Below are 23,125 nucleotides of genomic sequence, written 5' to 3' on the forward strand. Positions count from 1 at the left end.
ACAGGAAAATTTTTCAACAAACGGTGCTGGGAATACTGGATATCCACACGCAAAAAAAAATAAAGTTGGGCCCCTACCTCACATCCTACACAAAAAAATGGATAACAGACATAAACATAAGAGCTGCAACACAGAAGTCTTAGGGAAAAAACATGAATAAATCCTCATAATCTTGGGTGAGGCAATGATTCTTTAGATACAATACCAAAAGAACAAGTGATAAAAGAGAATATTGACAATTTGGATTATATCACTATTCACTATCAAGAAAGTGAGAGAATAGCCCATGGACTGGCAGAAAACATGTGCATATCATATATTTGAAAGGAATTTGTATCTAGAAAAACTAAAGAACTTCTATAACTCAATGTTGTTCAGTTGCTCAGTTATATCTGACTCTTTGCAACCCATGGATGGCAGCACATCAGGCTTCCCTGTCCTTCACCATCTCCTTCAGTCATGTCTGACTCTTTACAACCCCATGAACTGTAGCCCACCAGGCTCCTCTGTCTGTGGGATTCTCAATGCAAGAATACTGGAGTGGGTTGCCATTCCTTTCTCCAGGGGATCTTCCCAACCCGGGGATCAAACCCAGGTCTCCTACATTGCAGGTAGATTCTTCACTGTCTGAGTTACAGGGAAGCCCCCTATAACTCAATAATAAATCGTAAATAATAAAAGACAAGTAATTAAAATCAGAATAAATAAGAAATAATAAACATCCCAATTTAGAAACTAACAATAAAAAGATAACCTTAAAGAGAGGCAAAGGACTTGAAATGACATTTCTTTAACAAAGACATACAAATTGCTAACAAGCACATGAAAAGATGCTCAACATAATTAGCCAACAGGGAAATGCAAAAAAAAAAAAAAAACTATAATGAGATAATACTTCACACCTACTAGCTCAGGTAAAATTTTTAAAAACAAAACAGAAAACACCAAGTGTCAACAAGGATGTGGAGAAACTGGAACCCTCATACATTGCTGGCAGGGGTGTAAAATGGTACAACTACTTTGGAAAACAGTCTGACAGTTCCTTAATGGTCTGTATTACCCATATGACCCAGAAATTCTACTCCTAACTATCCACCCAAGAGAAATAAAAACATATATGCATGTTTATAGTAACAACATTCATTATAATCAAAAAGCATAGACAATCCGAATGTCTATCAACTGATGAACAGATAAATAAGATATATCCATAAAATACGAGTACTATTTAGTAATAAAACGGAAATACTGATACAATGTGGACAAATCTCAAAAACATTATGCTAAGTGAAAGAAGGGCTTCCCAGGTGATTCAGTGGTAAAGAATCTGCCTGTCAGGAAGGAGACGCAGGTTTGATCCCTGGGTTAGGAAGATCCCCTGGAAGAGGAAATGGCAACCCATGCCAGTATTCTTACCTGAGAAATTCCATGGACAGAAGAGCCTGGTGGGCTATAGTCCATGAGGTCGCAGAGTCAGATACAACTTAGCAACTAAACCACCACAAACAAGTGAAAGAAACCAGACACAAACACCACAATACTGAGTGATCCCATTTATAGTAAATGCCCAGAATAGGCCAATCTATAGACAGAAAATATATTAATGTTGCTTAAGGTTAGAAGTATATAGAGGGTAAGGGAAAAGTAAGTGATTGCTAATGGTGTGAGGTTTTCTGAGAGGTGATGAAAAAGATCTAAAATTAGATTATGGTGATGGCTACACAGCTCTGTAAATATATTAAAAATCACTAAAATGTACACTTAAATCGGCAAATTTTTAAGATATGCCTGTTTTAAATTTAAATGTCTGTTAAAACATTTTAAAATGTCTGTTTTAACAAAACAAAACAGACATTAGCCCAACAAAAGTCATGAATTCTTACCCCAGCAGTTGTTAGGCAGGTGGTGAACTCTTTAGACAGACAGGACAATTCTTTACACAACAAAACTGTCATCCTAGAAAAGAAGGGAAAAGAGAAGGGTTCTTTTCTGTTTTATTATTTTCTCTCTGTTTTTTAAAATAAAGCTACTACCAGAAAAAAAAAAAAAAAACCCACACCTGATACTAAATGTGAAAGAAGGCAGCTTTTAAAGCAAGTATTTGGAGCCCCATACTACAGGAAGAGAAGGTTTAGTCCTTAGAGAAATATTTTTCTACAAAATTCTCTGGAAAAAACTATGCTTTCAAATTAAATCAAAGGAAATAACTAAGATACATTTTAAGGATACAAGGTAGTACCTGAAAGATCCTACTTTTCATTTAGAAAAATAGTTAAATATTTATTCATTCATTCAACACATACTGAAAGGCTTCTATGTGCCAGGTACTTCTGAGCACTGGGGATATATTAGTAAACAAGCAAAGTACCAGTGTTCATGAATACTGACTTACTTGCTGATTAAGAGGGAGACTATAAATATAGAAAGAGATGGGTATTTGTATATGTTTATAGTTATGTATGTATACATTTATACATAGACACATAAACATATAGATATATTTATATATACATAATATGCACTAAATGGTGATATGAGCTAAGAAAATAAAGAATTCAAAAATATATCAGGAAAAGGCAAATCAAAGCCACAGTAAGACAGTAACATTACACTGAGTGAAATAAGTCAGATACAAAAAGGCAAATATGGTATCACTTATATGGGGAATCTTAAAAAAAACTTATTTACAAAACAGAAGTAGAGTCATGGATATAGGAAACAAACTTATGGTTACCAGGGTGGTGAGGGATAAACTGGAAGATTGGGACTGATGTATACATACTACTATATATAAAATACATAACTAATAATAACCTGCTATACATAGAACAAGGAACTCTACTTAGTACTCTAATGGCCTACATGGGAAAAGAATCTTAAAAAAAAAAAAGTGGACATATGCACAGCTGATTCAGTTTGCTGTACCCCTGAAACTAGTACAACACTGTAAATCAACTACACTCCAATGAAAGTTTTTTTAATTTTTAAAAATTTAAAATTTTTTTAGAAAACTACAATGAGATATCACCTCATACCTGTCAGAATGGCTGTCATCAAAAAGAACACAAATAACAAATGTTAGCAACAATGTGGAAAAAGGGGTACCCTTGTAACTGATGGTGGCAATGTAAATTGGTGTAGCCACTGTGGGAATAGTATAGTTTTCTCAAAAAACTAAAAATAGGACTACCATGTGACCCAACAATTCCACTCCTGGGTATATATCAAAAAAGAACAAAAACACTAACTCAAAAAGATACATGCACTCCAATGTTCATAACAGTATTATTCATAATTGCCAAGATATGGAAGTGACCTGAGTGTCTATCAACAGATGAATGGATAAAGATGCAGTATACATACACAATGGAATACTACTTGGCCATAAACAAAGAATGAAATTCTGCCATTTGCAACAACATGGATGGACTAAGAGGACACAAGTCAGATAGAGAAAGACAAATACTGTATGATATCACATATATGGAATAAAAAACATACAACTATTGAATAAAATAAACCAGAGGCAGACTCACATATATGGAGAACACAGTGGTTACCAGTAGGGAGAGGGAGGGAGGGGCAATATGTAGGTGAGGGAGTGGGAAGTACAAACTATTGGGTGTTAAGACAGGCTCAAGGATGTACTATACAACATGGGTAATAAAGCCAATATTCTGTAATAACTGTGAATCTTTATACTTTTTAAAGGTAATCTTTAAAAACTGTATAAAACTTTTTTTTAATTAAAAAAATTAAAAAACAAAACAAAATGGGCTTCCTTGGTGGTCAAGTGGTTAAGAATCCACCTGCCAACGTATGGGTCACAGGTTCAATCCCTGGTCCAGGAAGACCCCACATGCCGTACAGTCACTAAGCCTGTGAACCACAACTACTGAAGCCCAGGCGCCTAGAGCCTGAGATCTGCAACGAGAAGCCACTGTAATGAGAACACTGCACACCACACTGAAGGGCAGCCCCCAACTTGCCACAACTAGAGAAAGCCTGTGCACAGCAATGAAGACCCAATGCAGCCAAAAATAAAATAAATAAATAAATCTTAATAAATAAATAAATAAAATATAAATCCAAACCTTGAGGAAGTTAAATTGATCTATGTGATACTGAAACAGTCAGAGGGGAAAAAAGAATGAGAAAATGGTTGAAGATAGCATTTTAGACTGGAGGTGAAAAAAGGAACCTCTTAGAAGTAAAAACTGAATTCAGTGAGGGGAAGAGCCATGACTTGAAAAGCATTCCAAGCAGTGGAAATAGCTACTTTCCCAAAGAACAGGATGCTGTAGGTTTGTGAATCCCTCATCCTAAGGATGGGGCTTCCTTGGTGGCTCAGACAGTAAAGTGTCTGCCTGTAATGCAGGAGCCCTGGGTTCGACCTCCAGGTAGGGAAGATCCCCTGGAGAAGGAAATGGCAAACCACTCCAGAACTCTTGCCTGGACAATTCCATGGATGGAGGAGCCTGGTCAGCTATAGTCCATGGGATCGCAAAGAGTCGCACATGACTGAGCAACTTCACTTCTCATCCTAAAAATGTTTAAAACAAGACTAAGCCCCCTCCTTATGGGATGTTGTAGAGGGGCAGCAAAAGTGTAGTGAAGAAGAGGCCCAGAGACTATCAAGGGTCTCTTCTAATCCTAATACACTAGACACTGTCACTCACGTTTTTTTCCCAATGAAAATTCTCATTATTTTTTTGGGAGATTTAGTTAGAAAACAGTAGGATTTTGTTTTCTCCCTCTTGTGACTATAGAAAACAGTAGGGTTTTTTTTTCCTCCTGTGATTATCTACATTCTATTATTTTTAAAAATTTTGTTCAAAATCATCAATATAGTAAAAAACAAAAAAAAAAAAAAAAAAAAAAAAAAAAAAGGGTTTGAAACTTAGACCTGGGTTTAAATCCCAGTCTGCAAAACTTGGCAATTTACTTAAGTCTGTGTTTCCTCATTTTTAAAGCTGGACTGATCACTTATCTTAAAGTTTGTTTTAAAGATTACTAATGATACATTTACATGTATCCCTTAGCATGGAGAAGGCAATGGCAGCCCACTCCAGTACTCTTGCCTGGAAAATCCCATGGACGGAGGAGCCTGGTAGGCTGCCATCCATGGGGTCACTAAGAGTCAGACACGACTGAGCGACTTCACTTCACTTCATTTAGCATGGTACCTGGCATATAGTTAGCACTCAAAATCTAGCAACTGTTATGCAATGTAGACTCAGCACAACCAAAAATAAATAATTTTTTTAAAAAATTTAAAAAAACTGAGGTTCTCAGAACTATTTTCTGTTTTCACTTATGTACAATTCTACTCCAAATAAGGCCAATAATCTGGGGAAATAAATAGTTTTCAGAGTATGAGTTGGTTAATTAAAAAGGGTAAATTTCTAATGCAGATTTAAGGCTCAATGAAAATAAACAAAATCCAAAATAAACCTCAAAGATGTGAATGGTGCAACGTGAATAACATCTTATTGAGAGGAAAGTTTCTAAAACTTTGGAAAGAAAACTGAGAAAACTCTTATAGCAATATGCTTCCTTTTAGAGGGATACTTATTACACTTACTGGCAAAGGGCTCTGCTCCTTTCTATGGTTGTTACTTCCTGTTTCCGGCCATGTAGAACCAGAGCCGCTGTTTTGTGAAAAAGTTCAATTGAGCAGGCAGTCAGTTCTGCTAGGCTTCGGATCGCAAATGCATGGATATCCTGGATGGAAAACAAAACAAAGCATAACAAGTCTGAGCACTCGGCTTTTTTTATACAAGAGGAAATGACACCACCTTGCTTCTCCCATACTGAAGTATTCAGTACCTTGAAAGCAACGAAGACTAGTATCTGCCCGTCAATAAACCTCCTCTTCTTCTAGAGTTGTTACATAATTTTATAACTGGGCTCACAGAGGTAAAAAGAGGCTCCCATGAAGTGTGACCATGTGACCAAGTTTTAGTCAAACGATTAGAATAAAAAGTGTCAGATGTTAGCTTCTGGGAACGTTCTCATGACGCCACATACATGCACCCTTTGCCTCTTTTTCTTCACTCTTTCCATCCTATAGTTTGGAACTAAGATGCTGGGATCTTGGATCACAAAGCAGAAATTATGGATAGCAGTACAACAAAAATAGAAATTGCTTAGGGCCTTCTCTTACGTATCGATACTCCCATCTCAAATTAAAAAAAAAAAAAAAGCCTTAGTTGTTTTCATTTTACCTCTATTGATTTGTTATTGATCTGTTCAGTGTTTTCTGCTTCCAACTGTTTTTCTCCTTCTTCCTTCTCTTTCAACGGTTTGGCCAGAGATGTCCTGATCCACTCATAGGCTGTATTTCTTGCCTAAATAAGAAAAAGATTACAGTCAGCCCTCTATATCCACAGGCTCCACATCTTCAGAGTTAATCAACCATGGTCTGAAAATATTCAGAAAAAAAAAAAATCCAGAAAGTTCCAAAAAGCAAAACCCGAGTTTGCCAAAGGCTGGCAACTTCAACAGCATTTATATTGCTTTTACAACTATATACACACCATTTACACTGTATTAGGTATTATAAGTAATCAAGAGATGATTTAACATATACTAGAGGATGTACATGGGTTATATGCAAATATTACACCATTTTGTATCAGGGATTGAGCATCCCTGAATTTTGGTATCAAGAGGGGTCCCTGGAAGCAGGATACTTCTGAGGCTGTCAAGGGATAGCTGTATAGTCCATCAGCAATTTAATTTAGCTCACCAAGATTCCTGTGCCTCCACCAGAAACATATTAGCACAATGGAAGTCAGCGTTCTTGTTCTCACCCGAACATACTATTGAACTTCTCAGTGCTGAACTCACCAGATCTCTATAAAACTCTTAACATCTATGACCACTCATTCCCTCTTGAATTCTCTAATCCTTTGGCTGTTTTTAAACTCAGGTGTAACTTACATAAAGTGCACAAATTTTCAGAGTATGACAGGTTACATGTGTACACATTTATGTTTATGTGACCCAGATCAAGATACAGAACATTCCCATCCCTCTAGAAAGTCCCCCATACCCCTTCCTAGTCAGTACTGATCAAACCAAATAGCAGTCATGGCTCTCTACTTCTCTCACCCTACTCTCTTCTCTCTCCATCAGTCCTAACTCAGTAATTTTAACTATTCCCTATCTGCTGCTGACTCCTGAATCCTTATCTCCAGCACTAACTTCTCCTGAAAACAACATATTCCAACTCCTTGCTTGACATACATATCAGGATATCCTATGGCATCTGTATCATGTATAACATGGACAAAATTTAATTAAATGTCATCTTTCTCTCCCTACCCCTAATTTTTTCATCTTCTCTTATTCCCTTGAGCTTTAGAAGAACCACCAGTCATCCAAGCCAAAATACCTGAGCCATCCTAGATTCTTCCTTTCCAAGCACCAACATGGTCTGATTTTAGCCTACGTATTTCTCCAATTTGCCTCTCCTCTTCCTGTTACCACCACAGGAGTCCAGATATACTTTATGGCAATAGCACTCTGGTCTCCCTGCTTCCAATTTGGCTCATCTTAAAATCCATCTTCCACAGTGGTACCAGTGACCTATCTAAGCCCATAGCTGATTTCTCCGCTTCTCTTCAATGGCTCCCCATCAACTAGATCATGCTCTTTGACATGATCTAAAAAGTGCCCATGATCTAGTCTACCTACCTCTCCAGCTTCTCTCACCACTTTCCACTTTATGAACTGATAATAATGTCCGGTAATGTGCCTGTTCTTTCATGTTACTTACTTAGTCCAGAGTGTCTTTCCCATTTTTCCCCCTTAAATCAAGGCAACTCAATTTTCTTTCAATTCTCCATCCAAACACTGTCTGCTCGAAGTAACTTTCAAAGACATCTCAGGAGATGGGCACCTCAACAACCCTTTTATGTATGCCTACAGTCCCCTAAATACCTTTTCAACTTGTTGTTTGGTTCTAGGTTGTGTCCGACTCTTGCAACCCATGGACTGTAGCCCACCAGGCTCCTAAGTCCATGGGATTTCCCAGGGAAGAATACTGGAGTGAGTTGCCATTTCCTTCCCCAAGGGATCTTCCCAACCCAGTGACTGAACCCAGGTCTCCTTGCATTGGCAGGCAGATTCTTTACCACTGAGCCACCAAGGAAGCCCCAGCTTTCTAGTTTCTTGAGCTAATAAATATGCCTTTCTCTTAATCCAGTCTGATTTAAGTTTCTGTCATTTGCAACTGAGAGAGTCCAGGTTTCTAAGGAAATGTTTACTGTCATTACATGAGTTAACCCACTTGAGTGACTTTATATAGACAGAATGTGTTCAGAGTTGTAACTAAGCAATAGGAATCCAAAGAAGACCTTGAGAGTCATTCCAACTGAAAACTGAGAGACTCGCAGGCTTTATTACAGACATAGTATTAGGGCTGAGCCTTTAAGGATCAATAAGTGGTGCCATAACCAAGGGTACACATGAATGAGCTAGAGTAGAATCTATGTACTCGACATTCACTTCAAGGTTCTTTCCCCTGTAATACAGGGACTCCCAGAAGTCCCTCAGGTATAATCTGGCTCTGATCTATAACCTTCCCACTACTTATGCATTTTATGCATTAACCTTCAAAATTAAAAAATAAATAAACACATTAACTATATAAAGGTTTGGAAGCAAGAAAACACAAGGTGTACTGAGAAAACTGTCAGATAACTGGTAAGACCAGATAACAGGGCACATTTATTCATTTGTTACAAATATGTAGCACATACTGTCCTAGATGCTGGGAATATAGTGACTAACACAAACTATGGCCCTGATCTTTATTCTACTACCAAAGGACAATTAACAAGCAAACATGTAAATGTGTGAAGAAAATAAAATGGAGTGCTAAAGAGTGTAGAGTGGGTGAGTAGAAAGCAGATTCCATTTGGGTGGGCAGGAAATCTCTGAGGAGCAATATCTGAGCTGAATTATGAAATGTAAGAGGTATTAGCCATATAAAATATTTAGACAATGAGAGACATAAGCAGAGGGAAACCAAATTGGTATATTCAAGGAACAGAACCAAGGCCAATATGGGAGAAGTGTGATAAAAGATGAGGTTGGGGAGGTAAAATTTATATAGAAGAGAACAGTGAAAGATGAGGCTGTTAAGAATTCTAACAGTTGACGAATAGTCTAAATATATGTGAAAGTCTTTACAATTTCTTTGAGGAGATAAAATGAGAGGAAAAAACAGACACTGATTTATGTGAGATGGAAAAAAGAAAAATAAAGAGATAAGGCCATATAAAACAGAAAGAAAACTGATACTATAAATTTAACATACTTAAGAATCATTTTAGTAGGCATAATATATACTTAAAATAACCTCTCTAGTAATAAATACATTAAGTGATGTTATTACAGTCTATTGTATCAACTCAGTGTAATTTATCATCCTTTTCAAAAAAATACCAACGGTAGCCACCCTCCACACCCAGATCAGTCTGGAACTAGTCTGAGATCTAGACTCATCAGTGCTTGTTGCTGTTGTCAGTTGCTCAGTTGTGTCCGACTCTTTGCAACCCCATGGACTGTAGCCCATAAGCTGTCACTCTCCTGTCCATGGAATTCTCCAGGCAAGGGAACTGGAGTTTGCAGCCATTCCCTTCTCCAGGGGATCTTCCTGACCCACGGATCAAACCCAGGTCTCCTGCATTGCAGGCAGATTCCTTACCATCTGAGCCTCTAGGCTCATGCTTAGTCATGTCCAACTCTTTTCGACCCCATGGACTGTAGCCCGCCAGGCTCCTCTGTCTGTGGGATTTTTCAGGCAAGAATACTGGAGTGGGTTGCCATTTCCTCCTCCAGGGGATCTTCCCGACCCAGTGATACAACCTGCAACTCCTGCACTGCAGGCAGATTATTTAACCACTGAGCCATTAGGGAAGACCTAAAAATTAAAAGGCACCTTTGAGCCTAGCTTCTGCAACAGCTTATTTATTTATTTATTTTGCTTAAAAAAAGTGAGGCCTGAAGAAGGAATGGGATTTGCCCATATCACATGTGAGGGTCAGAATAAGAATCAGAATTGTGCTTTCAGATTTTTACTTCATTGCTTTTCCTCTGAATCATACAGACTCTCATATAAATTCCTGGAAATAATCAGGCCCTTATCCTTAATCATTGTATATCTTAAGTCTCAAAACCCAAAATATAAACAATATGAAAACTGCTTTCAGAGAATGACTAGGACTAATAACTTATTATTATAATCTCTTTGAGCAAAGAATCTATGTCTCTTTCATTACTTTTTCCCTAGCACCTAGCAAAATAAAGGTTTATTGTAAACATATATTTATTGAACATCTAAATGTATAACACACTGAGATAGCTTCTTCAGGACCATAAACAATGTATATTTACTATGGGCCAGGCACTTTTAAGAGCTCTGTGTGTATTAACACATTAAATCTTTACAGGAACCCTACATTATCCCTGCCTCACAGACAGAGAAGCTGAGGCACAGAGAGATTGAGCAACTTGTTTAAGACTGCACAGAAAGTAAGATGGCAGAGGTGGGATCTTAAGAACAATAAAGCATATCACAGATCCAGCCTTGACGAAATTTAACTGTTAGAATGGGAGGTAAGATACACACATTTAAAAACAAATAAGAACCAATGATAATTTTATGAAGTACATCTGCACAGTTAAGTGAATAAAGTGCTACATGGAGTATACATATAGTATGTATACTTTTATATAAGAAGGAGATTAAAAAAATATATCTGTTATCTAAAAAAGAAACATAGGAAGGACATGCTGGAAAACAAGAAAGTTCAAAATATAAAAGGAGAGTGGAGAATGGAGTAGATAGGAATTGAGAGGGAGCGACACTTCTGTGTATATTTTTTTGAAGTTGTGACTTGAAAACATGTTAATACTCTACATATTCAAAGATGAAATCAAATTAACCAGAGGAGACAGTAAATAAATCATAAATTTTTTTGTAGATTGGTTTTATAGTAGTATGGGCAAGCATACATTTCAAATGCATTACAGAATAGAGGAAAGTAGAAAGTGTGGTAATGTTACTGGGAGACAGAGTTCTTACTGTGAAAGAGACAAATGTAAAATGGGGAGAGGCAAGGAAGAACCCATAAAAATGGACTGAAACTGGGGTTATTGGTATGAACTCATGATCTCTAAAATAAGTATATGAGTATACACATTTACACACATGCATACACTTATGCATATACACAGGGTGGTGCACATGTGTGTAGTTAAATACATTTCCTAGCTCTGCAGCTTCCCAGGTGGCACTACTGGTAAAGAACTTGCCTGCCAACTCAAGAGACATAAGACTCACAGGTTCGATCCCTGGGTTGGGAAGATTCCCTAGAGGAGAGCATGGCAATCCCTTCTAGTATTCTTGCCTGGAAAATCCCATGGATGAGGAGTCTGGTGAGCTATAGTCCTTAGGGTCACAAAGAGCTGGATGCGACTGAAGCAACTTAACACATGCACATAGCTCTGCCAACAAACACACACACACACACACACACACAGCTCTGCCAACAAGCCTAGAAGCAAAGATACCCTAAGCAATGAATACATCTAGCACCCAAGTTTTGGCTTGAAATAGCAAAAAGGAACCATGGCTCCTTGAATTTCAGGTTGATTCTAGGGAGAAATATGGAAGGCACAAGATCTTGTTATGCCCCCAAATAAGGAAGTACTCAAAGACTAATAGGGACACATCACACAGGAGTCAGCTTGAAGGACAATTTGAACACCAAAGTAATTAAGGACAGTAATGAATTACAAACCAATGGGGAAAAAAATAGAAACCCATGAGACCATACCAATAACAGATAATAAAGAGACAAAGGGAGAAGGGAAAGTTCTTAACTCTTCAGCAGCTGACAGCCAACTGGTAAATGTGAAGCATGTACTGGGATTGAAACAAATCATCATTTGGCAATCCTCACAGTAAAGACTGGTGCATCAAGAATCATTAATAGTTGCTAAATCTAGAATGCTAAATTATGAGCAGCAGGGTATTTGTATGGTCTTAAAAATGTCTCCCCACAGAAAGCTCATTAGCAGCACAGGAACAAAATCATAACCATACAGTAAGAAATCAGACAACACCCCACCAATCAGGGACAGATGGACATCATGTGCCTCGAGATATGTTGTACCCTGTGCAGGATACAACATTACTTATGAGCTCTTTCAGCTGAGAATGCATAACCTGACTTTAATCATGAGAAAACATCAGATAACCCTCAAGTAAGGAATACTCTACTTCTATAAAGGGAGAAGGGGCTTGTATTTCTCAAAAATGTCAAAATCATAAAGGACAAAGAAAGGCTAAGGACTATTCCATATTAAAGGAGACTAAACAAACAAAAACAAAGCAAATACAGATTAAGAGAGACAGAGCATGTGACAAAGAAATACAATTTATGATCATGTTCTTGCTCCAACATTAGAGGAAAAAAATGAAGGACATTATCAGGTCATGACAAAACTGGAATGCAGACAACAGACTACCTAAAGTATGATATCAATGTTAAATTTATTGCAGTTGATAATTAGTGTGGTTATGTAAGGGAATATCCATATTCTTAAGAGACACATATTGAAATATTTAGGAGTACAGGGCTATCATACTTATAATTTACTCTAAAAAAAATAGTCCCAGGGACTTCCCTGGCAGTCCAGTGGTTAAGATTCCGTGCTTTCACTGTGGAGGGCATGGGTTTGATCCCTGGTTGTGGAACTAAAGACCCTGCATTGCACATGACAGGGCCAGAAATAATCCCAACAATAGTTATAACATGTGTGTGCATGTGTGTATGAGGGAGGTAGAGAGAAAGGGATAGAAAAAGAGAACATATTTGCAAGCACAAATGATTAAGTAAATGAAGTAAAATGTTATCAGGTACATCTGCATAAAAGGTATATGAATGGCTATTTGTACTATTCTTGCAACTTTTTTCTAAGCTGGATATTATTTCCAAAACAAAAACATTATGATCCAAGCTATAAAATGCTATAGACAAGATGAGGGAGAGGAGCTGCTGAGGCGAGGTGCTGAAAGCTTTCTTGGAGAATGCAGCATTTTCACTGGTAATGACAGAGCAATGCATAACTTCCCTCAAGCATCATATTTCTTACCCTGGGGTATGCAAGAGATGACTCTGATGTCTATTTAATGGCTGTAAGTTCTCCCTGGCCAGGAAGCAATGTGTACCTGCTGCTGATTCTAAGACGTTTCTCGAGATTAGGAGAAGAGAGTGAAGAGGCAGCAGGCAGCCCAAGACCCAGAGAATAGTTCCCAAGAGCTGGCACACTGGCGTAAATGGTAGGCAGGTCCTACTCTGCTAACAGTCTCTCCCAACCCACTCTGAGCTCTGACCAAAGTCCTTCCACGCTCCAGTTGTGTGACGACAGCTCAGGCACCACCACCAAAGAGCAAGGTCCAGGCCAAGAACTCTCATTTCCACAAGCTAAACAGTCATTATCTGAGTTACTGGGTTCTGGGAAATGGCAACCTCTAGCTACCTAATTGCAGGGGTCATGCCATCATCTGTGAATCACTCAGAGCCCTGAGAACGTCAACAGAGTGAGACCTCAATAGAGAACTAGCCCATTGGTATCACAATGGCTGGTGAGCACAACCAATGGCTGGGGCCTAATTTAAGCTTTTAGACAAGCAAAGCAATCCATATGAAAACAGGTGAGGATGGCAGACGTGTAGGGGCGTTGGGGGTGGGAAGCGCAGTGTGAGTTTAGCACACTAACCTGTGAAACCAAGAAGCGGATACAAGGTATGGATCTCAGAATGTACCCTTGGTGTTGGTGACATCCTTGCCAGGAATTTACAACCTTACATTCTTTATCCACTAAATATATGTATGTAAAAAACTGAAACTCACCAAGAGGAAAAACTTACCCTGGCAAGTTTCTCTGGTTTGGAGGAGACATGCAGCTGGGAAAATAGCTCTGTTATCTCTTTGGTAAAGTCTTCATCCCCTAGAAAAACAAGTCCCATGTAAAACACTGTACAAAGACTGGAGTGGATCATTGCAGGGGAAGAAAAGAGAAATAGTAGCAGCAGCAGTAGTACTAACAGCAGAAGCGAATTATACGAGCAAGGTGCTTTAGTGGTTACAAAATCCTTTTTAATGTATATTTTATTATGAATTCTTTTAATGGGCTTGTTAAAAAAAAAAAGGCATCATTATCCCATTTTAGAGATGAAGAAAATAGGGCCTGAAGAGGTTAATTTTACATCCCCCAAATCTCATAACAAATTAGGAGTCAAACCTTGCCCTTCCCACCCCCAATCCACAGCCTGTGCTCTTTGTATTCCATCCTATAAGCATGAATGGAGAACTGATGAAGGCAGAGTACTAACCGAGTACTACGCATGTGCTTCCCAAGAAACTAAATTTAAGTTGGAACATAAAAGATGAGTACAAGTTAGCCAAGAGAATGGCTTCAGGCAGAGAAAACAAGTACAAAGATCCAGAAAGCAAGGCAAGAAGTTCCATACGTTGGGATTGTCCTGATGGAAGAAGGAGAAGAGGGATAGAATGAAGCTAGGCAAGTAAGCAGGATTCAGGTATTAAGGGATGTCATGGTGAAGCCATGGTGAAGAATTCAGAACTTTTCACAAAGAGAATGAGGAGCTGCTGAATGATTTTAAACAGACAGGTAAATCCAATTAAAATTTTAGAAAAATCACTTTAGCTTCCTGGTAGGAATGGAATCAAAGAGAAACATGAAGGAAAGCAGGAAGGCTGAGGCAATAATCCAGGATCCAGATAAGAATAGTGGTAGATAGTAAGAAAGGAAGAGGAAAAAGGATTCCAAGATGTTGGAAGGATGGTGAGGAAGCTATTGGAATAAGCTTGATGAGCAATGATGTGGAACATGGAATACTTAATACCTGAGAAACACGCAAGCAAATGGGTGAGTCAAGATCAAAAACAATCAACACATCCAAACAAATGACAGGAAATTCTCTGTTTCTCTCTATTCATCTAAATCCTAGCCAATCTCCTCTTTGAAGCAGAGCCCAAGTGTTTTCTGCACCAAAGACTACAGAGAGAACTCTTGTATACAGAAATCTCCTAGCACTTACAATCTATGTGAGTATCTCTCAGTCACTAGTTCATGGTTACCAAAGCAAATTATTACAGCTTCATACCTGCTTTCCTCCCCAAAATCCTTAGGGGGAAGAAAATCTGCCTTGATTCTTCTCTATCTGCTAGTCTTTTGTCCTCGCTTGGGATTCAAGGCAGACCATTCAAATCGTTTAGTGATCCCAGGTATAACACAGTTTGGGAAAAACTGACCTCACTCAATGATACAACTGTGACCTTTGTAACTTGTTTAAACAATTCCTAATCATATCCTACTAAAAATCTGACTCTTAGCAGGGAATTTTGTTTTCCCAGCAAAGCTCTAAATTATTTGGGATCAAGGGATGAATATGCATCCAAGTGGGATGCAAGCATCTCAAAGAGTAAGTGTAGGAGGGAAAAAAAATGACTTTTACTTATAGCCATTTGTCTCACTCTTTAAGAAGTTATTTTCTAGGATACACTTTAAAATGTAAATTAACATATTATTATGGGGACATGTTTATAATTTATACACATTCAAATATACACACACACACACATATTAGGGTTTAAGTGCTCAAAAAACTTTTACTGCTGAAGGTTAATCAAAAAATGTATTTGCAATATGTACAGACCTGGTATTAGGCTTAGTGAAATAAGTGAAACAGAGAAAGATAAAAACTATGTTATCACTTATATGTGGAATCTAAAAAACAAAACAAATAAGTATTTTTTGAAAAGATAAAATACAGGGGGGGAAATGGAGATCTTTGTCATGTACTCCCCATCAATTTGAGCATAAAAAGCAGTTGTTGTATTAGAACAAAAGTATACAAAGACAAAAGGAAGACAGGGTTGGTGCTTTGGGGGGACTCAGAAGACAGGCTGGCACCACAAGCAGGAAGTCTCCTACAAAAATGAAGGGATCAGGTACATAAGGTAGAAGGGCAAAGGCTAAGGATGCTGACAGAAACTGAAGATGATCAATATCACCAGAATCGGGCTCTGTGGTTTTCTCTCCTCTATCCTACCATCACTTTTTTTTTTTAAACTTCATTGAGATATAATTAAATACCAAGGTCAGTGTTGCATTCTCACCCAGAATCACTATGGAGGTCTGTTGGAAAGGGTGGCATGCAGCACTCCAATGCTGTCTTTGAAGAATCCTGATCTCTGGCAAACAGGTAGGGAATAAAAATCTCATAGACACAAATCCATCTGTTTAGAAATTCCCTAGAGTCCTCTGAATGGTATTTAAAATCAGGATTTCTGATTACTATACAAAGTGAGATGTTGACTAAATTAAACAAATACTGTTAATGGTATTATGTACAAATAACCTAAATTAAGTTCATAAAATAACCAGGAATTGGTTAGGAATAATGGAGCAACTCGGAGAAGGCAATGGCACCCCACTCCAGTACTCTTGCCTGGAAAATCCCATGGGCGGAGGAGCCTGGTAGGCTGCAGTCCATGGGGTCGCTAAGAGTCAGACACAACTGAGCGACTTTACTTTCACTTTTCACATTCATGCCTTGGAGAAGGAAATGGCAACCCACTCCAGTGTGCTTGCCTGGAGAATCCCAGGGACGGGGGAACCTGGTGGGCTGCCGTCTCTGGGGTCGCAGAGTCGGACACGACTGAAGTGACTTAGCAGCAATGGAGCAACTTAAGCAAATCAAAAATCAATTTATAGGTGTCCTGCTAAGTGAGACTTTGAAAATGAACATCTTTATTTATTTACTCCTGCTATTCTAATAACGAAAATAATAGCCACCATTTGTTGAGTGTTTACTATGAGCCACACATTAAACATAACATTTCATTGAGTCCTTATAACAAACTGAGAGGGATTAGCCACCTCTACTTATAGTTGAGGAAACAGAAGCTCAGGGTTAAGTAACTTCCCAAGTCACAAGGCTTAATAAATGGCAGATCTTGATTTAGAACCCAGGTCTAACTCCAAAATCCATCCTTTTATCTACCATGCTTACTGTCTTCTCAGTATGTCAAGACAGCTTTAAAAATTCATATTCAAGGACCATTTCGTATCAGGACTCTTTACACAGAGTAAGATACTATATAAATATTATCTATTTAGCAAGATATTATATAACCAGACAAATGGTTTAAGAAGATGTGGTACATACAGGGCTCTGGGATAACCTAGAGGAGTGGGATGGGGTGGGAGGCAGGAGGGAGACAGGAGGGGACATATGTATACCTATGGTTGATTCATGTTGATGTACGGCAGAAACCAACACAACATTGTAAAGCAATTATCCTCCAAATAAAAATAAATAAAATATATTCCACATCACCCATTAAAATTACCACAGACCAGAATAGATCCCTGCCCAATATTCATTAATTAATACCCCATTAGGTAGGAGGCCATAAAAGAAAAAAAATCTATGCTATCAGCTTACATTGAGACAGGGCATATTGTGCCTTGCCCCAACCCTTTAACACTCCCCATCTGCTGGTTAAAAAATCTAATGGCAAAAGTTAGAGATTGTAAAAGACTTGAGATCTATCAATGCTATTATTCTTTGCCATTCTGTAGTGCCAAACCCCATATCTTACTGTCCTATATTTCTAAAATAGTGACTTGTTTTCTGTGATAGATCTCTATAGTGCATTCTTCAGTATCTCTGTACATTCTGGTGACCAATATCCTTTTGCCTTCATCACTTGGAATGAACAATAATATATAGGGACTCTAATGCCACAGGGCTATGCTGAAAGCCCCACTTATTTTCCCAGATATTAAAAGCTGACCTTGATGATCTAGATTTTCCTCACAAGTCAGTTCTAATACAATACACAGACCATTTGCTGCCATGTTCAAGTTCTTTGATAAATAGCCAACAAGATACCCTGTACTTACTTCAGAAGCTAGTTTCAAAGGTATATAAAGTGTCCAAGGAAAAATTATAATTTTGCAAGACTAGTATAAAATATTTAGGACATATGATGGTTATATATGTACTGACATCTACATACGTACAGCACATAAACACACTGTATCTTTCCCACTCAAAGGCTGGATTTCCATATTACCTTTCTTCTCTTCCTCCTCTTCCTCACAGAGCTCTGCTAGGGAAAATGCTTCTTTGAGTTGCTCCAATTCAAGTTTCAGAGTCTCTAACTCTTCTCCACTTAGAGAATTAAGAATAGACTTCACCTGAATTGATATAATAAGCATGAAAAAGAAAAACACTCTCAAATGCAAAAGAGGTTATAGACCATAGTAAAATGAAAATTATGAATTCACAAGCTCTTAAGAACCTTAACACAAGAGGAAAGATAGGGAGAATTTGTGCTTCCAAAAACAATATAAACCACTGCAGCCATACCATCCTGAATGTACTTCATCTAGTGAAAAACAATATAAATCAGAAATGTATAGAAATTAGTGCTTAACTCAGCTTAAAAATTAGGAGAAAATGAAATAGTCTTGAATCAATTAAAAGCTAACAGGTAACTAAATCCAAATCAGCATCTTAAGCCAAAGAAACCTGAAAAAAAGAACAAGATGAAGGACAAATAATAGATGTACTATTAAGACATCTTTGTTAATCTGTCCATTTGTCTTTAAAAATTTAGAGAAACAACACTTGACTCATTCTTTTCTAGCAATTAATTCAAATATTAATTTGTTTGTTTTGGCATAGTATTTTCAGAGTGTCTCATGCCTCTACCTGACATACATTTCATTTTCCAACTGCACAAAGGCAAAGAGACTATGCAGTGTGCTTTTGCTGAAAGACTACCCCAGATGAAATTTTTGGTTTGGAATTACCTTTATTTCACTTTCTCGAGAGAGCATCTCCAGAGCTTCTAGATGTGAAAGGCCTTGAAATTCATCAAAGAGTAGCCCATAATGAGTTTTCTTGTCTGTTTCCATGGTAACCTCATTGGAAGTCCATAGTTCTTCTTTCTCCTTTGCCTCTCGTAAAACCTGAAAGAGAGATGGAGGCATTATACTGCAATACATAACAAAAGCTTAAGGATGAGTTTTGAAAGTCGAGGGAAGCAAAACTGAGATGAATAACACTGCTCTTTCATTATGGAACTGTGATTCAAATCAGATAGGCTCAGGAGCTGCAGGGAAAATATGATCACATAACTTGCTCCTACACAGGGTAAATAACACCCTAGGAACCAAGTATTTTTCTGAATGTGGTTTTTACTATTAATCTAATAAACAACCCTAAAAGGGCTTGGCATCTTATACTGCATTGAGAAGACATTCTGAGGGAAGGAAAGAGGAGGAAAAAAAAAGAACTGCGCATTTTTCTAAGCATTAGAGCTGTGCATCTCCTCACCAAAAAAAAAAAAAACCTTAATTAAAAAAACATTCACTAAAAAGTCCTCAAAAGGAAATACTAACAAGGTCCCAAGTTAACACAGGCAAAAAATCAAAATAGAAACAGAAAGTACACAGATAAATGCAAATAGTACCTGAGACAGCGTAGAAGTCCGGTTCATCAGACCCTTGGTTCTTTTAAATCCAGGATCCCCCTCTGCTATTACATCCATTGTCTTTTTTCCAATGAATTCTAAGGCATCCAAACCCCCACTGATAACACTCTTTCCCTAGGAAACACATGTAACCTCGTCACAATAATGTTGAAGAAAGACACCTGCATGTTTTGATCATGTAAAATAGTGGATAACAATACCAAATGGCAAGAAAGTGGGGCAACTAAAACAATCATATTGTACTTATGGGAATGTAAAGCAGTATACCCACTTTGGAAAACTATGAGTATGTCTGAATATATGAATATCCTATGACCTAGCAACGGTACCCATGGTTAAAAACTCAAAAAATTGTGTAGAGGTTCATCAAAACACACACAAGAATGCTCACAGGAGTACTATTATAAAAGCTAAAAACTGAAAACTACCTCAACACTTACCAACTCTGGAATGAGTGTTACACAGTCACTCAATGAAGCACAACAAAGAAAATAGAATATACCACACAGCTATATCATGAATAAATTATACAAACATAATAATGAATGAAAGAAACCAGATACAATAGAGTACATTCTTTATGATTCTTTATACAGCAAGCAAAATTAATGTATGTTGGTAGAAGACAGAAGTGTAGCTATCTTAGAGGGCAATAGAGGGAGGCATAGAAGACAGGGAGACAGCACAGGGAGACATCTGATATACCACTATGCTGTTTCTCAGTCTGAATATGAGCACATTGTGAAAATTAAAACCAAACACTTACGATTTCATTTTTCTGAATATAGATTATACTAAGTAAAAAGTTAAAATAAAAAGTACTAGCTATTGTCATGCAGGAGATATTAAGCTTCCTATATAATCCTTTCAAAAATGTTTCTAATCATCTATGCCTTTATAAGTACTCATCATAAACATCTCATTTTCCCTTCATCTAAAAGATGTAATTATGAGAAAAATATTTTTGTAAAGCAGAGAGGTTTTTCTAGGATCAACAAACTAAGAATTCTTAGTCCATAAAATATTATGTACATTACCTCTCCATTACTCATCTCCTCCTCCCTCTTTTACTTCTAAGTTTTTCAAGTAGCTCTCACTCTACACTTAAGATCAAAGTGAATGATCTTCGGCAATTTGAACTACCATAAGAGTAATCAGTCCCCACAACTTTTAAGGAAAAAGAAAGAGAGAGAGACAAGACCCATTATAATCATGGAAGGAAGCAGGCCACCTTGGCAATTTTTACTCACTGTGCTCTGAACAGCAGTAGAGATGGTCGAGAATACCCCAAACGGCCCACTCATTGGAGAGGAGTTTCCATTCTCTTTGGCACTTGTCTCTCCTATAGTAGGGAAGGGATGTGTAAATAGGTTTGCTTTATTAGCATCTATATGAATTTTTTAAAATCAGATCTTACTTCCAACATACAAGGCCTTAGCATTTTTCAAGCATTTTAAACCATTTGCCTATTTAAAATATAAGCTAAGGCAACTTTTTTTCATTTTCATTTCAAAACAAAATCCAGTCTTTTGAACAACCTACTGATTATATACAAGAGACAACATGATTTTCTGCACAAGGTAAAACCACAGGGTCAGAAAACAGGTCAGTGGTCACTGAGAGTGGAGAACTGGTGGAGGGGAGTGACTACAAAGGGGCATGGGGGGTGTGGTGTAAAAATATTCTTGTGTCCTGTCTATACAGATATAGGAAATGTTCTATATCTGAATAATCACAATGGACTATGATTACACAGTGTAAAGAGGATTTAATGCTTGTCAAAATACATAAAACTATAAACAGTTGGTCCTCTGTTCTGTGATGTCAAACCTGTGGATACTCATTTTTATATAAAGGACTTGAGCATCTGAGGATTTTGATATCTATTGGAGGGCTCCTGGAACCAATCTCCATGGATATTACAGGATGACTATACCTAAAGAGAGCAAACTTTATGTAAATTATTAACTCAATAAATCTGATTTTTTTTTCAAATCCAGGCTATTTTAAACTTTATCCTAGAAAATTATGCTTCTTCATAAGATTCAGACATGCATTAGGGAGATTTTTTTTTATCTGTACTATTAACACTAAAATCTATTATAGGAGATCAACAAATAATCTACTGTAGGGAGGACTTTTGCTTCCAACTATGATGGATTATCTGATGTCAGACTTGCCCTTCTACCACAACATCTAGAAAAGTAGACAAAATATGAAGAACAATTATCTCCAGATACTAGACAACAGACTATACTGGACTATGGTTCAGGAGAGAAAAGAAAAAAATGAAGAGAATTCTCATTGGTTTGCTTTCCAGACCACAGCACAAGGAAGGGAAACCCAAGCAGAGCATGGTCTTACTAAGTGGAAGAAACAGGCAAGAAAGCTGAAGCACCTGGAATTTGCAGGTCAGAGTACAAGTACACCTCATTTTATTGCACTTTACTGCACTCTTCAGATAATGCTTTTTTTTTTAACAAACTGAAGGTTTGTGTAACCCTCCATTGTCAGATAATGGTTAGTATTTTTCATTAATGAAGTATTTTTTAATTAAGGTATATACACTTTTTTTAAGATATAATGCTACTGCACACTTAATAGGTTATAACATAGTATAAATTTTTACATATGCTTGAAAACTAAAAAAAAAAAAACTTGTGAGACTCGCTTTATTGCAATATTCACTTTATTGAAGTGGCCTGAAACTGAACCCACAATATCTTCAGACTTTACTGTACTGAAGAGGAGGGAGCTACAGAGGTAAAGATTTCCAGCTATCTACACAGGCATGCCCTTGAGTCTTGGGCTGAATACTAAGCTATTCTTATATTGGAAGACTCCATGATACTGGGCAAAGAATGACCATGAAGCTATAAACTAAACAATGCCCAAAGCTCATGCTAGGCTGAGAGATACTTGACTTCCAAACAATCAAGTAGACAGACCTAGTTAAACACCTAGAAATTAGATAGAAACCTCAGAAGGATTAGAGGCTTAGTAGCTAAGCTAACTAGCACTTATAAAGGCTACCCTAGATTCACCCTAAAGCAGCTTAAAATGAAGTCTTAAAAACATCAACCTAATCTACAAATGGGCTTCCCTGGTAGCTCAGCTGGTAATGAATCGGCCTGCAATGCAGAAAACCCCGGTTCGATTCCTGGGTCAGGAAGATTCCCTGAAGAAGGGATAGGCTACCCACGCCAGCATTCTTGGGCTTCTCCAGTGGCTCAGACGGTAAATAATCCACCTGCAATGTGGGAGACCTGGGTTCGATCCCTGGGTTGGAAAGATCCCCTGGAAGAAGACATGGCAACCCAATCCAGTATTCTTGCCTGGAGAACCCCATGGACAGAGAAGCCTGGCAGACTGCAGTCCATTGGGTCATAGAGTCGGACATGACTGAGCAACTAAGCATGCACACAAGCTACAAATATCTTCACTGCCCTCCAAACAAAACTCACTCCCTTTAAAAGACAACAAAATCCACTCAACTATGTAACATTTTT

The 23,125-nt window shown here is 37.7% G+C and overlaps 1 protein-coding gene across 3 annotated transcripts in view; it reads right to left on the minus strand.

Annotated features, from left to right (window-relative positions):
- The window catches only part of FAM114A2 (family with sequence similarity 114 member A2), a 35,743-nt gene that overhangs the window by 5,714 nt on the left and 6,904 nt on the right, over window positions 1–23,125 (minus strand). For 2 of the 3 annotated variants that reach the window (XM_070374659.1, XM_070374660.1), the window contains exons 5-12: window positions 20,867–20,958; window positions 19,596–19,730; window positions 18,934–19,092; window positions 18,192–18,315; window positions 13,952–14,031; window positions 6,228–6,350; window positions 5,585–5,724; window positions 1,884–1,956 (exon numbers count right to left, since the gene is read on the minus strand). In XM_070374659.1, coding sequence (XP_070230760.1) covers window positions 1,884–1,956; window positions 5,585–5,724; window positions 6,228–6,350; window positions 13,952–14,031; window positions 18,192–18,315; window positions 18,934–19,092; window positions 19,596–19,730; window positions 20,867–20,958 — 926 coding nt within the window. The remainder of the gene's footprint in view (window positions 1–1,883; window positions 1,957–5,584; window positions 5,725–6,227; window positions 6,351–13,951; window positions 14,032–18,191; window positions 18,316–18,933; window positions 19,093–19,595; window positions 19,731–20,866; window positions 20,959–23,125) is intronic. The other variant, XM_070374661.1, reaches the window with a different exon arrangement.

This window comes from Bos mutus, chromosome 7 (genome assembly GCF_027580195.1).
Source record: "Bos mutus isolate GX-2022 chromosome 7, NWIPB_WYAK_1.1, whole genome shotgun sequence".
Taxonomy (NCBI): Eukaryota; Metazoa; Chordata; class Mammalia; order Artiodactyla; family Bovidae; genus Bos; species Bos mutus.